Source organism: Trichogramma pretiosum, unplaced genomic scaffold, assembly GCF_000599845.2.
Source record: "Trichogramma pretiosum strain Unisexual culture from Peru unplaced genomic scaffold, Tpre_2.0 scaffold68, whole genome shotgun sequence".
Lineage (NCBI taxonomy): Eukaryota > Metazoa > Arthropoda > Insecta > Hymenoptera > Trichogrammatidae > Trichogramma > Trichogramma pretiosum.
Window position 1 is genome coordinate 293,670 of NW_019641616.1, and position 15,477 is coordinate 309,146.

At 44.0% G+C, this 15,477-nt stretch overlaps 1 protein-coding gene across 9 annotated transcripts in view; it reads right to left on the reverse strand.

The window, feature by feature from the left end:
• Nucleotides 1-15,477, reverse strand: part of LOC106651577 (peripheral plasma membrane protein CASK) — a 67,523-nt gene that overhangs the window by 44,038 nt on the left and 8,008 nt on the right. For 7 of the 9 annotated variants that reach the window (XM_023458722.1, XM_023458721.1, XM_023458719.1 and 4 more), the window contains exons 2-11: nucleotides 15,298-15,410; nucleotides 15,113-15,218; nucleotides 14,961-15,038; nucleotides 14,412-14,584; nucleotides 13,610-13,681; nucleotides 11,972-12,147; nucleotides 11,752-11,874; nucleotides 10,419-10,614; nucleotides 9,997-10,118; nucleotides 8,309-8,488 (exon numbers count right to left, since the gene is read on the reverse strand). In XM_023458722.1, coding sequence (XP_023314490.1) covers nucleotides 8,309-8,488; nucleotides 9,997-10,118; nucleotides 10,419-10,614; nucleotides 11,752-11,874; nucleotides 11,972-12,147; nucleotides 13,610-13,681; nucleotides 14,412-14,584; nucleotides 14,961-15,038; nucleotides 15,113-15,218; nucleotides 15,298-15,410 — 1,339 coding nt within the window. The remainder of the gene's footprint in view (nucleotides 1-8,308; nucleotides 8,489-9,996; nucleotides 10,119-10,418; nucleotides 10,615-11,751; nucleotides 11,875-11,971; nucleotides 12,148-13,609; nucleotides 13,682-14,411; nucleotides 14,585-14,960; nucleotides 15,039-15,112; nucleotides 15,219-15,297; nucleotides 15,411-15,477) is intronic. The other 2 variants (XM_014370137.2, XM_023458725.1) reach the window with 1 other exon arrangement.

Below are 15,477 nucleotides of genomic sequence, written 5' to 3' on the forward strand. Positions count from 1 at the left end.
TGTGTGTGCGTGTACATCCACGCGCGCAGGGAGCGCGCTATTGTTGAAAGGAAACAACACACAATGCATCGCACGACGTTTGAATAATAGACCTTTCTTTTTCTCGTTGCTTGCGCGCGCGCTCACTAAGGGGAGGGGAGAAGGAGGTAAAATACGAGGACACACGAACACGCTGGAAAATGCGTGTGTCTGCGCGCGGCGCAACGGGGTCGCGCGTACTAAAAGCGCGAGGCATAAAATATGAGTAAGCTCTCGAGAAAAGGGATACGCGAGTACTGAGAGAGAGAGAGAGAGAGAGAGTGAGCGAAAGATCGGGAATCTTTCGAAGGCATATTTATCAAAGTCAGAGAGCACCGAGGAGTCGTCGTCGTCGTTTTTAATATTGACGTTCCAGAGGGAGAGAGAGAAAGAGAAGGGCCCGCTACTCACTGCGTACATACTGCGCAGTGCACATTTGCAAACTTGGTAGTTAACGGAGGAACGATCTCTCTTTCTCTCTCTCTCGTATAGGTAGCTGTGCAGTGGCAGCGGCAGCAGCTCCTGCGTACGCAGCAGGAGTAGTGATAATTTTTCAGAGCACCGACTCTAGTCTCGAGCTTTTTCCTTGCGCTTCCGGCGGAAGGTAATGACGGGACCGATTGAAAACGTTTCGTGCATCGCGGGTACTCGGGCTCTTGTAAAATGTCTAGCTAGTATCTGGCTATATACGCGCTCCAGCTCCCAGGAGGACGAGGTTATACCGCTACTGCGCTACTGCGGAGCTCTCATCTCGATTGACTTTTCTGCTCACGCGATTAAAAAGAGAAGAACGAAGTAGAAGAAGAAAAAGAAGCCCAGAGCCTCGAGTTCGATTTCTACCGATGACTTTATTTCTCGCGTGACATATCAATTTATCCATAGTACTTTCGAGTCAATTGATTGAATCGATCAGTATATGTGAACGCGTGCACGTACAGTCGGCGGTAATGACACATAAGCTCAAATGGCAAAAAGAGCGCCAGAAGAAAAATAAACCAGAGAGGGAGGGAGGGAGGAGAGGCAAGAGAATAGCAGAGAGGGAGAAAATGAAATAAAGATAGGACGATACCCTCGAGTGGCATACACAGAGTATCAGAGCTTTATAAAACTTACATCGCACGCGTGTTGCGCGCATTGTTTTTTGCCCCACAGGGCAGGTTGAGAGGCAAATTCTCTTCTCTGCAAGCTCCAAGCGCCAAGCGTGAAATGGCCAACTGCTTTAATATACATGTATATATTTTTATTATGCATACATTATGTATGTATACGTATATGTGCTGTCTATACTTAATGACTAAACGGTCTGCGCCCCGGCATTTACGCTGCATACCAACTTTTTCATGCAAACTAGTCTTTTCTTTTGCAGCGGCACCTGCGCCTGCACCTTTACTGCTCCATAAGCTCTGAATGCTCTCGCGCGTCGAGTACTAATGAAATTAATCGTTTTCTTCTAGTGTCTATTCACATTAATGAACTTTTTTCCATCTCTCACTGTAGCTCTCTCGAAAGAGAAGGAAGGAGAGAATGAGAGAGAGAGGGAGAGAGTTGAAATGGCAAAGTTCGTTGTTATATTACAAAACTTAAGTGATGCCGGTATGTTTATCATAATGAAATTTTCCGCTCTTATTTCCGCTGTGACCTCTCCTGGCGCTCATTAATTTCAAGTCTACGAGTTGTGCACTTGTATTATTTTCAAGTGTATTTCATATCATGTGGGTTGAAAGATATGTATGTAGCTGTATATACACGCCGCGCCGAGAGCCACCGCGTATACAAGGATGAGAAATAGGAGGCGAATCGTATTACCAAAAAACGTATCATATCCCCCTTTATCGAAAGAAACTACAGCAGCAGCGGCGCCGAGCTATTATCTTGAGAAATGGCTGGGGCATTTATAACGGAACTATAAAGGCTATAAAAGTATGATAAAATGCGTCTTTTTATTCGACATTACAAGAAACACCCACACATATACTATTAAAGTCACCGCAATCGTAAATCAAGAAAAAATCGGATTTTCCGTTTATTCGGTCGAATGGAAAAAAAATAACGTAGTAATGACGTTACATGCATGGGAAGGGGGGGGTAGTGCAGAAACGCACTCGAAGACAAGCGCCAACGGATGTGCGAGTTTGCATGCATGCATGGCCTAGTTATAAAATCCATCAGCGGCTTGTCCAGAGAGAGATAGATAGCGAGTGCAGTAGCGGCTGCAGCGGTACACACACACACACGGTTATAACAACGAATTTTTAATCAAACGAAGGGTGTGCGCTTCGAGAGCGAGAGAGAAGAGCCGCCCTCCCCGCACGAAATTGACGAGCTGTGCGCGTATACATATATGCAGCTGCGTGGCGCATATATGCGCGCACAGAGAGTAACGAGTTCAGAATGATATATGCGGGCCGATGTGCGTGCATGCGTAGACACATCGTGCGAGAGCGAGAGACGCGCCTGTGTGTGTGTGTGTGTGTGTGTGGTTCTCATCCACTTCCGCATCGGCTCTATAGCTGCAGTATGAGCGTAAATGCACGAGCTCGGGCAAAAGCAAAGCGAGTCGGGCGGCCGTCGTCGATGCAAAGCTCCAAACTCGTTTCAACGAGAGAGAGAGAGAGAGAGGAATGGCGCTCGTGGATCCGAGTTTTGCTACCGTTATATAGAGCTCTCTACGTGGCTGCGAAGGTGCAGTTCCGACGATGTGTAAACATCACTCGAGGCGTACGCCGCGCAGCAGCAGCAGCGAGAGAGAGAGAGAGCCAGAAATCCATAGAAGCGAAGGCGCGCAACATCTATTCCCGGATAGAGCGCAGCATGATAAATCGACAAAATCGACACGTTGCTCTCTATGTACCTGTAGCTAATATAGAGCCAAGCTCGAGCTTGCTCCAGTCTCTATATGCATAAGCAGAGCGCACACAAAACAAGCAAAAAGTCCGTGATTACACGGAGCTGTTGCTGGTTTATACGAGGCCTGGCTTCGGGTATATTAGCCGAACGGCGCTGCGCTGCTAGTGATGGTAGCGGTGGCGGCGGCGGCGGCGACCGGAACAACAAACCCTACATGCAAATGCATCTCTATTTTGTGCGCGGGTGGGTGTATCGCAGCTCACCACGCGCGTTTATATACATGCACACGGGCTGGTGCACATGAAAAAACATCAGCAGCAGCTCTTGGCTTTCGGCGCACAGAGTTCTCTGTTTACAAGCTAAAATACGTCGGCGGCGCAGATTTCGCGTGGGAGCAATATAGAGCCGCAGTGGTGTAGCCCCTCTTCTCTCCGGCGTATATACGAACGCTGTGTATACCGCGCGGGCATTATATACACAGCCAGCCGCCGGTGTATACGAAGCAGCAGCAGCCACGCGCACGTTTCTGATTCTAGGTGAACGCCGGGGTAATCGATTCGCCGCTATCTAGTGGCCGCCGTGCATCTTCTCTCTCTCGGCCAGTAGCAGCAGCAGCTCGGCCCCTCCATCCCTGCTGCTGCCCTCTCGCCGAGCACGATCCAGCCGTGCAGTGGACCTGTGTGTGCGAGCAGCATATGCACGGCGGCCGCTCTGCAGCGTATACCCCCCTTCTCGGCCACCACGAAATCTTGAATATTTATGCCGAGGCTTCGCTGATTAAAACGGACTTTCAAAGCGACCGCACGTACTCTCTCGCCCGAGGCGATAAATTAACTCGAGCTGGACGAGAAGAGAGAGAGAGAGAGAGAATAGAATTGAGAGAGCAGTTGGCTGCACTCGCGACGCGACTCGCGCGAAAACGATCGCACCGAGCACGCAACACACTCACCCGCAATTTCTCACGCATAAACTGGCATCACACACGAACGACACACAAACGCACTGTGCTGAGATGCGACCAACTTTCATCACCCATAGCTAAGCTTTCTCCGACCAACGCAGTAACTTAATCTTACGAGATGTGTATACAGTGGCTGTCCTCGAAGCTCGTGACTTCGCACTCGTATAAACTGGCACACGACTATTTATCTCTAGGAAATCTCCTTGGCGTTTTTTCTGCTCGCAACGACTTCCGTCGTCCCGTGTGTTGCGCGCAGCAGTTCGAACACCACCGGGGGGAGCAGTAGAAGGAGCCGCGAGCACTATTACTGTCACGTGGTGAGAAAATCTATGTGTCTTGCGCGCTTTGCAACACTGCACACGCAGAGAGCAGCGCAAGCTCGTCCCTCGGTATAGACGATAACGCGCCGCTCCGTGTTTCTCGTATCGCGCCCGATCCGCTGTATAATCGGCGAGTAAGGAAACGCACACCGATAAAAAATGCGCGTCGCGCGCGAAAATTTATTATAAAACTAGCGTAGAAGCGCAGCGGCTTCGGCTGCGACAAACGTGAACTAGCGCGTCGTTAGCGAGCTGCGTTTCGCGTCGAACTAGCTCGACGGCGCCCTGGCCGCGCCGCAACCCCCCGGCGAGCTCATTCCTCCTGCTGTCTCTGTCTGGCTCGCTGCACCACCGTATAGCGTACCGCTAGGCAGCGCAGTATATAGCGGCGGTAGCAGCAGCGACGGCGGAGAGTAGCGGCAATGCTCCTCTGTATACCCTACCCCACTGTACGTCGTTCTCCGCTGTACTACTGCACTCTATATATGCGCTCATGCCGGAGTGCCGCGAGACCCACTCTCCATCTCGCTCTCTTCTCTCTCTCTCTCTCTCTTTCTTTCTCTCCTCCTCCCCCCTTTGCTTTCCCCATTTTTCCAGCCACCGCTGCTGCTGCTGCTGCTGCTGCTGCTGCTATGCGCCCACACTCTTTTTCGACGCGCGAGACATTCTCTATTTCTATTTCGCTTTTCTTGCCACTTCTTCTGCTCTGCTTGGCTAGTCTAACTAACGGCAACGAGCCTAGCGCGCGCCCACACACAACAACCCCCCACACACACATTCGCTAGCTCGTCGTGTCTCAGAGCTCGTAGGCAAACGCGGAAAAAAAAAGAATCCGCGAAAGAGAGAGAGAGAGAGAGAGCCATTAGCTAGAGCGAAATCGCTGCAGCAAGAGGAAAAATAAACGTCGCCGAGCTGTAGGAAAGAGAGGAGAGAAAGAGAGCGAGCGTTACATTCGTCTCTCTTTCTCTCTTTTCCAACTCGGTCGTTCTCCAGCCTCGGCAGCAGCGGCGGTAGCGTTTACCTCACCGCAAATTTTTCTCACACCACCACCACCACTACCACCACCAACGACAACGACGACGACGACGACGATGACTCGACGCCGACGCCGTTCGTTCCACTGAGCCAACCATACACACGTATAACAGCTCTCACAGTAGACCGACGAGTACCTTATCGATTTTAATGCGTGAATTAGGAGGAACGAGTGAAAGAGTAAAAGAGAGAGAGAGAGAGAGAGAGAGATAGTAGAAAAGTTTGTCGCTCGGCAACGAGGCAAACTTTTCCTATATAAGCGGGCCGCTCAGTTGTGCCGGGCGAATCTCGAGCACACAGGCGCACAAACACACGCCAACGTATACAGAAAGTGCCGAGATATGTAAGTAAGTTTAGCCGGACCTCGCCAAGTCAGTCGTCGACGCGACTTACTACTCTCCTGGTCCAGTTTCCGTCTTTTGACGACATTTTCCCACCGCGAAGTCTTCTTGGGCCGTGCGCGCGCGGACATGTCGCCGGACGAATCTCTGCGTTTCTGACTTTTCCGCGAGCAACATCTTGTTTGAAAGTCGAGTAAGTAAGTCTTGCGAGATAAAAAAAACAAATTGTGCGATTACGGTTTAAAGCTTTCGCGCCTTATGCAGATTGAATGTCTGCTGCTGCGACGGCGAGATGAAGTTTAAAGAGCCACGCGCGAGCAAGTCGGATTAGTCGGGAGGGGAATTTTTGCACGTCGATTCATAGTTAATGAATCGGTAGGTGTTTATGCTCCCAGACGATCAATCGAAACACGATTGCATGTATAATGCGCAAGAGCTGCTGCTGCCGCCGCCGCCGCCACCGCCACAGCCGCGATAAAACGAGAGCAATCGGAAGCTCTGGCGCGAGCGACTGGTTTATACGTACGTTACTAGCACGTACTACGCTACAGAGCCGTGCACGACTGAAGGGTACATCTATATACATCCATACACAGACGAGCGAGTGCGTGTAGAGAGAGAGAGAGAGAGATTCAAGTTGCTTGCCTGGCTGGGTATAGCAGCAGCAGTAGCTGTAGCATCGCTGGCTGGCTTGTGGAGGACTAGCACTGCGAGCATAATTAATGACGCGATGCATAGTTGAACGCCCGTTTCGTTGCTACCGGCACGCGGCTAGAGCTGCTCTAGCGCTGGAGCTGCGCAGCAGATTGCAGCGACTACTAATGCGCCTCGTTAATCAAATGCTTATCCGTGCCCACACGAAGACACGTAATCCTTTACAGGGCGCGCAATGCAGCTCCCTCCCGCCGACTGCAATGTGAAAAATGACGTGACGACTTCTTACTCGCGTCTTCTTCTTCTTATTCTTCTTCTTCTTCTACTTCTGCTTCTTTCATTTCTTTTGCTGCTTCACTACTGCTGCTCTTTCAATGCATCGCGCGAGAATTGAATTCCTCCTTTTTTTTGTGCAACACAGCGACGAAGCAGCAGCAGCAGCAGCAGTAGCGAGGCGAGCTTTTTCGCCGTGTGAATTTTTCAAGTCTCGCCAGCATAAAGCGAGTACTGCATACACACACGACGAGTCTATGTGAAAGCTCTCTTTTCACCAACACGTACATACGCAGTGCACACGCCAGAGCTAGACGAGATTTCCAAGATAGCGGCGTTATTATTACTACTACTAGTTGTGCGCTAGCGGCTCTATACACGTACGCACGCAGACTCTCTTACACCTTTTGCCGTGGAGCACCGTGTAAGCTATGATAAATTAATGTCCGCTAGCACAAGACCAGCTTGTACCTGTGCCTATGTATGTGTATGTGTGTGGCTGTGTGTGTGGAGTATGTCGAGTCCCGCCGACGACATCGCCCGCCTCCCATGTCGTCGCACTCGTTATCGTTACGTATTCTAGAACTCTAGTTAGTAAAACCTCCGCAGGGATTTAGAAGAGCACCCACACATACATGTCCGCGAGCTTGTAAGGCTGCGAATACAGACACGCCTTGCTCGTCGTCGTCTGTGCATGTATAAGACAAAACGAGCCTTAAAAAGTGGGTGAATGTTGCAAAAGACGCGGACAAAGATAGGATGGCAGCTGGGAGGGGGACAAAAAGGGAGCGCGACTTTTGCAGGATATGCGCGGCCGACGAATAGGGAAAAGAATATCATCGGGGAATACGAATAATAAAGAGAATGCCCAAGAACAATAGATCTTTCTCTCTCTCTCCAGCCTTCGTGCTTCATCTCTTCTCTTCGAGTACGATGATGGGTTATACCTAGGAAAAATATCTTCTGCGTTTGGGAAACCCTTCGTTTTATTCGGATTAATACATTCAGAAATGAAAATTTTTGAACGCGTCCCTTCCCTCCCACAAGTACTTTAAAGCAAATATGTCTGCGAGCTACACGTGCGTCTCGTCCTGAATCATATATGTGAACCTCTTTTTTTGATGTTTTCCCTATGCTCTTTGAGCATAAGCTAAATTTTCTAGTGGATTTGACAAATAAATACACCAAGCAATCACCCGACGCGCCAAAGCACTTTTTAGCCATATTTTACACAATATAGGGTAGATTACTTAAATTCTTTTTCGCAAAAAGAGCGAAAGTTTGGTGCAAGTCTTTTTTCAGCGCCTGCTAAATCGAATTTTTGCCCTGACTTTTTACTACAGTGATCAAAAGTTTTCAGCAGGTTAAAAAAAAACTTTTCCAGTTTTCCAAAACTGTTGGGACTGCTGCGTGCAGCATTTTATATTCATGGTCTGTAAAATATGGCGAATTCGATGTTGATTTTATCATTAAACTTCATTTTAGCATTAAAGTTTCTCTTTGTGAGCTTGCAGAGGAATATGTTAGTTAAAAAAAGGCCGCTTTGCCATAGAGATGTCTTGGTGAAACTTTTTGACGAAGCGTCGCTCTAATGAAAACGAGGGGAGTTGCAAAAAAAAAAAAAAAAATACGTCAGCTTATTGCGCTGTCTAACGACCGAGTTACACCAGGTAAAATATTCACTATCATTTAGTTAGAATTAAAAATTCTGAACACGTGTTGGCCTCGGGTTTATGCGTCGTAATAAATTAGACGTCGAGTGGTTCGGCTGGGTGCACTCAAAAGGTTTATTCTTGATTTGAAAGCACCGAAATAAGGAGTGAAGAGAATGAAAAAGAGAGAGGCAGAGTAGCACTTACCTTAAAATGCGGCTGACTAAGTAGTTCTTTAAGTTCTCGAAGATCGCCGCGGTCAATATTTCTTGAAGAGGATCTTTCGGCAGTTTTTAACAGCTCCTCGACTTCCTGCGCCCTTTGGACAGCATCGGTCGGAGGCGCCCGGCATGGTGATGGTACGCGTGTCGCTACTTTATCGTACACCTGCAAAATAAAAATAATTGAGTTTCATGGAATTATATGATGCAGTTTTTTTCTGACGTTTCTAGTTTTATTTCTATGCATTTATTTATTTATTTATTTATTTTTTTTTTTTTTTGAACCTTATGATTTCGTAACAAACAATATAAAAAATCATAACGTTGAAGACGATAAAATTTAATTAATTCCAGGATCAGTATGAGATACTAAACATGAAGAGTAACAATTTGAGTTTGCCATATAAGCTGCATGACCAACCGAGGTTAAGAGGGGCTTACCATCATGCCGGCTATCTCAAGCAAGTCTCCAAGAATCTCAGTATCTCCGATGAGCATCAGTTGAAAAATATGCATAGTCGAAGCTCGTCTATTGTCCCCCTCCACCCTTGATAAAAAGCGCAAAGACGCACGAGGCAAAAGAGAGAATCTAAATTGCGTAATCGTTGCCGAGGTCCATGACGACCATCGGCACCGGCGGGGCGCGTGCTCAGGAAGTCGTAAAAAATATGATCAACAGGGCGAACGAGATAAAGAAGAAAAACAGCACCAATACGAAGAAGAGCATGGGCGCTCTGGATCGCGGATAAGCGGCCCGAGCTTGCGCTTCGGTGATCGAGAACGTCATCCTCAAAGAATTCCAGATTATCTTGGCCCTCGAAGCCACGAAATTTCCTCCCTTCGCGTTTATTTGCTTTTTATCTCACGGGCTCAATTCCCAGCCGAGATCCTGTTGTTTGTTTTGCTTTCAGCTGCTGCTGCTGCTGCCGCACGCCCTCTTATTTCACTTCTATCGAACCACGAACGAATATATATCTTTCTCTTTCTCTCGCACTCACGCGCACGTTCAAGCGGACATCTTGTGCTTGCGAGCTTGCACGACGCATGCGACTTCGGGGGGCTGAATTTCGATTTTAATAGCCGAGAGCCTGGAGCTTGCGCGGATGCTGCGTCGCTCGGGGATGCGGACGCGCCGGTACGAGCAGCGCCACGACTTGATTTCAACTGGTACTACGGCTTGGAAAATTGCCTCGACGAAGCAGCAACGGCAGATGATAACACTGGCGCAGAATCTCTGGAGCTCACGGCCAACCCCTCTCCGACCGTCGGGGAGTAAAAAAGTCGCAGCTATCCACGATGGTCCACGACGGTTTATCTACTTTACCGATGCAAGATTACTCTTATCAATTGGATTTTAATCTGCATTCGGGCTTGATGCGTTTGTAATGTCAATTTAATCTTGTACTTTATTCACGACTTTTAGCTTCGTGTAACAAAGTTCCAGCTCTATCAGATTTCTCCATTAAAGATCTCGAGCGACAGTTTCATGCTCTAATTAACATAAACACGAAACGCTCTCGCAGCTCGAACTCTTTGCTGATAATTCAATCGAAGTCTGATGCGCAAAAGTCACTCAAACTACTCTCTGACGTGTGCCAGAAAAAATTAAGATATTCTACGCTCTAGCGCAGTTGACAGTTGAGAGGCAAAAAATAAAAATCACCGACTACCTACCTCTAATAGTTTCCGCAATCTCCTATCGTCGACGGCTGCAAGAATTTCCAACCTACTTAGTCTGCCACTCTCCTGAAGTACTTCTATATCGTCTAACGAGTCTAAAATTTCGTTGATGGCACCTGAAAAAAGCCAAGAGTTATAATTATGCATGGGAGTACATGTATCGACGTCGACGCCGACGACAAACATCGAATCGGCGTACCGCTGTAAATTAATAAGAAATGAGGTGGCTTTTCCGCTTGAAATATTAGCGAGTAGAGAGAGGGGAAGAATAGCACAGCATCCACAAAGGTGATGTATGCATCGGTACGCTGTGCACATGTACCTCTATGTATACACGCGCACACACATACATACATAAAGAGCAAGAGCGCTCTGGAACTGACCTACAAATTGCTTTGACCTATTTATACACGTACCCGTGGTCATGACCTCTTCCTCGGCAGCATCGTAGTAGCTATCGCCACCACTGCTCGGCCTTAAATATGGAATTTGCCATTTGGACGATGCGACGGCCGCCTTCACGGCAGCCTTTAATTTTCGCCTTGCGTTGAACTTTTTCAATTCCTCGATCGTATCGCCCAAGTGTAGACGAGCTACGCCCTTGTCTCGGTCCTGCGAAACAAAATAAAAAAAACCAGGTCGTATCGTTACTTGCTATGCAAACTTATACGTGCTATCGTGCATTTAAACATCCGATTCAATATTCATCGATGAAAAAGAAAGAAAAAATAATAAAAATGCAGAGAATATACAGCAGCACGTTTGATGAATGCAAATTGTATTTTTCAAAGGTACACAATGCTCCGTCATGGTCTTTGACTCCGAGGTGTATTTCGCTTTTGGAGTTTCTGCATAATGAACCACAATGACTGCAGAAACTGACAATGCAGGATAGGTATATTGTGTAAAACTCAAGTACGTATCAAAATTCGTAACCCACGCGATAAAAAATATTATTTTTAAATAAAAGAGCTGCGAGAAGATCTCGATGCGAGTCGAGCAACGATGTACTTGTTGCAAGGAAGCGGCAAAAAATACAAAGTAAAAAGTATAAATACTGATTAATCCCATTAACCGTTGGAGCTTTACTCCATTGTATATAGAAGATCGATAACCCAGTTCCACGTGTGAAACGTCGGAAGACGCGTGCGAGCCTCTCCTCCCATGACTCGCTGTTTTTCTCGTCATATTTTATCGAGCGCATTTACACATAGATAGGATAGATGGAAGGGAGACGGAGATAGAGAAAAGAAGAAATAGAAAGTCAGCATACAAGTTGTAAAATACACGGAAGGGGTTGATCAATCGGCAACTTGCGTGGGTGTATACAAGAGAGATCAGATCGACTGGTGCACTTGGTCGATGCTCAAAGCGATAACAGACTTTGAGCATGTAGAGTCTGCTAACTAGGTAGAGTGAGTAGCGCAGACACTGTACTCGCGCGTCTATACACGTATACTCGGAGCGAGAGATTGAGAGGGAATCAACGAGTTCGCGGTGATGAAGAAAGATGATGGTTCGTGGCTTGGCTCTTAACACACATTTATGGATGCTCTTTTATCTCCAAGTACACGGGGCACGTGATACCATGCGCCGCAGCCATTGTCGAGCCTCTCCGGCTTTCTGCAAATAGTAATTTAGTAGACTCCCGACGCGGCTCGCTGTTTATACGGTCGAGAGAATTTCAAGAATGACAATGCAAGAGAAATAGAGAGAGACAGAGAGAGGCGAAAACGAGGAAATACTTACCCGTAGCCATTTATGGTTCAGCACTTCTTGAATTGTGATCCTGTGATTCACGTCCGTGGTGAGCATACGCTGAATTAAATCCTTTGCTGACTCGCTTATTGGCTCCCACTGAGGCGACTCCATCTGCAAATTATGTTCATTTGAATGACTCTCAATCGGAAATCACAACCCTTTGGTGAAAATTTCGTTTTTCCTTAGCTCGGGTTGAGAAAGGCCTTACCTGTACACGACCTCGACAAATGGACTCTCGCAATCGCTCGCCCGAACCGACGAAGGGTAGCGTGCCGGTCAGCAAAACGTGAAGGAGTACACCGGCGGACCAGACATCGCCCGGTTTACCGTACTGCCTTCTGAGTATGACTTCTGGTGCCATAAAGTGTGGACACCCAATGCGGCCTGTGAAACGATTGTAATTTTTATAATCATGACCATTGAAATTATTGTTCAGGCTTTAGCATTTCTTGAAGCATTTGAATTTACGGATACATTTGATCTCTTCAGGATTTTTGTCCTGTTTAAATTAAAACTAGAAATTGAGGCTGAGTTAGCGTAGTAAGCTTTAATAATTTTTTGATTTAGGAAGCAAGTATTATTATGCGTCGTATTTATTTAAAAATCAATGCAGTATTTAATTTTTTATGTTTATTTGGATAGTAGCAGTAAAAACTGTTACTTGTTCAACTAGAAATTTTAATTAATATTTTATTTATCGACAAAATCTGTTTATAACTCGTGTAGGAATAAATAAGTTTTTTTATTAGATATATATCATGCTACATTAATATTTTGTAACATTTAAAAATGAAAATACTAAATGGTAATGAAAAAATTGTTTATAATAAAAACATCGAAAAAAGTAAACAACATCAATGCAAAGCACATGGAAATATGAGCATTTTAAAAATGTTAAAAATTCTATGTGGCAACATGTAAATTTTATGCTGTTACGAATTAATTACATTAATGAAAGCGAAGGATACTCTAAATGAGTAGATGACAGGTGTTCAGGTAAGGGTGAGTGAAAACATAGAAATTTAACTTTTATAATTTCGTTAGTTACTTTGGGAAAATATGATTTGAATAGTGTCAATCATACGTGTATAAACAACTATTAATACGAAAATTACTCGAAATTGACTAACTACCTATACTGTAAAGACAAAAACGTAAAAAAGTGATGCATTTTTCGTTCAGAGCTTTACGAAAAGTAAAAAACATCAATATTTTTAATTCATATGAAATATTAGTACAGATGTTATTAAATTTGCTATTTTTAGATGGCAATGCTAATTTAATTTTTTAAAGATCAAGTACTCTGAATATTCAATACCAATCGTATACAAAGCCTTCATCTTATCAAAAAATAAACACTAGCATAGAGCACTATCAATTATACTGAATGAATTCATTTGAGTGAATTCTCAACGTTTCTCCATAAACCTATAGACTTGCCGTAATTAAAATGATTTCGCATCATTTTTAGTCGATAATTGTATCAATTATTTAAATTAATATATTCATAAGCACCAAACAATTTGAATAATTCAAGAAGTATAGAATTATATTAGATTCGAAAAGAGACGAAAATTTGGAAGGGCAAAAGTGTTGGAGTGTGTCAATTGAAGGATAATTCACACGAGCAAGCAGTGAAGCGCCAACACGCATAATATTTTCAATTCATTTTACTGACATAAGCAACGTCGGTGTGGAGTTAAAAATATTTGTTAGCAAAAACAACACGTGACACACTTGTGAATATAATATAAGCATGAAATGAATTGAAGTGTGGCGATAAATTTATATATAATATATGGATCCTGCAGTATATGATGAATTGGATTTTTTGAATCCGGCTTACCATCGTTGTCAACCTTCAAGTAGACCTGCCCTTTTGGGCTCAGGTATGGCCGATACTCAGTTGTGTACGCTTCTGAATTCATTGACATAAAATTGATAAACGTCATCGATTTTCTGACTTATTTTTTCACGTTATATATTCTCTTATCCGATTAAAAATTCTACAACGTATGATAACAACGTACTAAAATAAAACTATGAGGTGTTACTAAAAACATAAATATGTTGAAGCTTCAATCCAGAATCATTTTCTACTGAAACCTAATTTTAGTATGATTAAAAAACATCATGGTATGATTGAAAGTATGTTTTTTGTCTTGTTTCATTGACATTTTATGCAAAAACAGTAATGTTATCTCTAGCACATGGTAACGCGAATTTTTCAGAGAAAAGAGTAGCACGAAAAGTTTCTAAGAAACCCAAAGCAATATAGTGAAGTACATAATAATCATTATAATTTACTGTCTGTAAATTTGTGTTTTAATCGACACATGGTGCTCCTTTACGTAAAAACATACAACTTGCACAAATATTAGCAAAAGTGTACGAGCTTATTGCTTTTGTATTTTACTCAACTTGTAGCAACTTTTCAAAATAGAACGACCTTGAATTCTCTCATTAAAAGTAAAACATTGAAAATAGTCTAACATTATAAAACGTTTTGTTAGCTATAGTTATCAAAGTCATACTATTTTGCAAGAAACGAGAATTAGTTCTTCTGTTCTCTTAATAAATAAAAAATTATCATTGTAGCAAACGAAATAATGTTAAAGACAATGATAGTATTTGAAGCTTTCACATACCAACTCCATTAGGTTGTGTGGGAAGTTGAATAGCCACTCCAAAGCCGCGTAATTTGACAGGAGCCGAATTTTCTTTGCCAGCAAGAAGAGCACATTGAGGTTTCAAATCTCGATGAATTATGTCGTTTTCGTGACAGTAACGTAATGCTTCTAAAATTTGGCGCATGTAATGGCTAAAAACATAAATAAATAGTTATCATCTGTGTATAATTGTTATTTTAAAATTTTTTCCCGACGTCTAACCCTACAGAATAATGTAACACTAGCATACAGGTTTTGATATGCGAGTCTAAAAATTAATGATATAATAATGTCAATAAATGTTTCAATTTTATTCTTTATGTCAAGAAAACTAATGTAATTTCAGGGATTATAAATTTGACATTAATTAGTGTAGAGCTGAACATTCTAAGGCAAAAGACATTTTCAAGATTAATGACTGCACCGGCGTGCTTAATGTTTTAATTTTAATTTGTGTTGTGGCATGGCGTTTTTTCCGAGAATTGTCTGAATTATAGACTTGAACAAGTAAAGTTAATTAAAACTTACCTAGCAACTGCTTCGCTATATACGAATCCAGCCGTGGCACGTCTTACAACTTCGAAGCACAGGTCAGAACCGTCCATACTGTAATAACATCAAACGATACAGATTAAATTCGAGACTTTTGCAAAGAGCAAAGAATTTTTTTAAATACTCACTACTCGAAAACCATATACAGCATGCCCTCGGAACTGTAAGTTTCCAGCAACTCGACTATGTGAGGGTGCTTTAACATGTGACATATTGTTGCCTCGCGTTTCAAGTCTGAAATGTAATTGTTAACGGTAAATATTTCATCACTTTGCGTAAAGGAGAAAATTAATGTTTTCGAACTATTAATCACCTGCGGTGCTGAGTCCTGGACTGGAAGTAAATTTGGCTACGTCAACAATCTTCACAGCGAATGTCTGTTCCGTTTGTCGATGAATACATTTTCGCACTACGCTGAACGGGCCTCTGAAATAACAAGAAAAGTATCGTTTGTAGTGGATCTTGAGAAAAAAATATTCATTAACTTGAAACC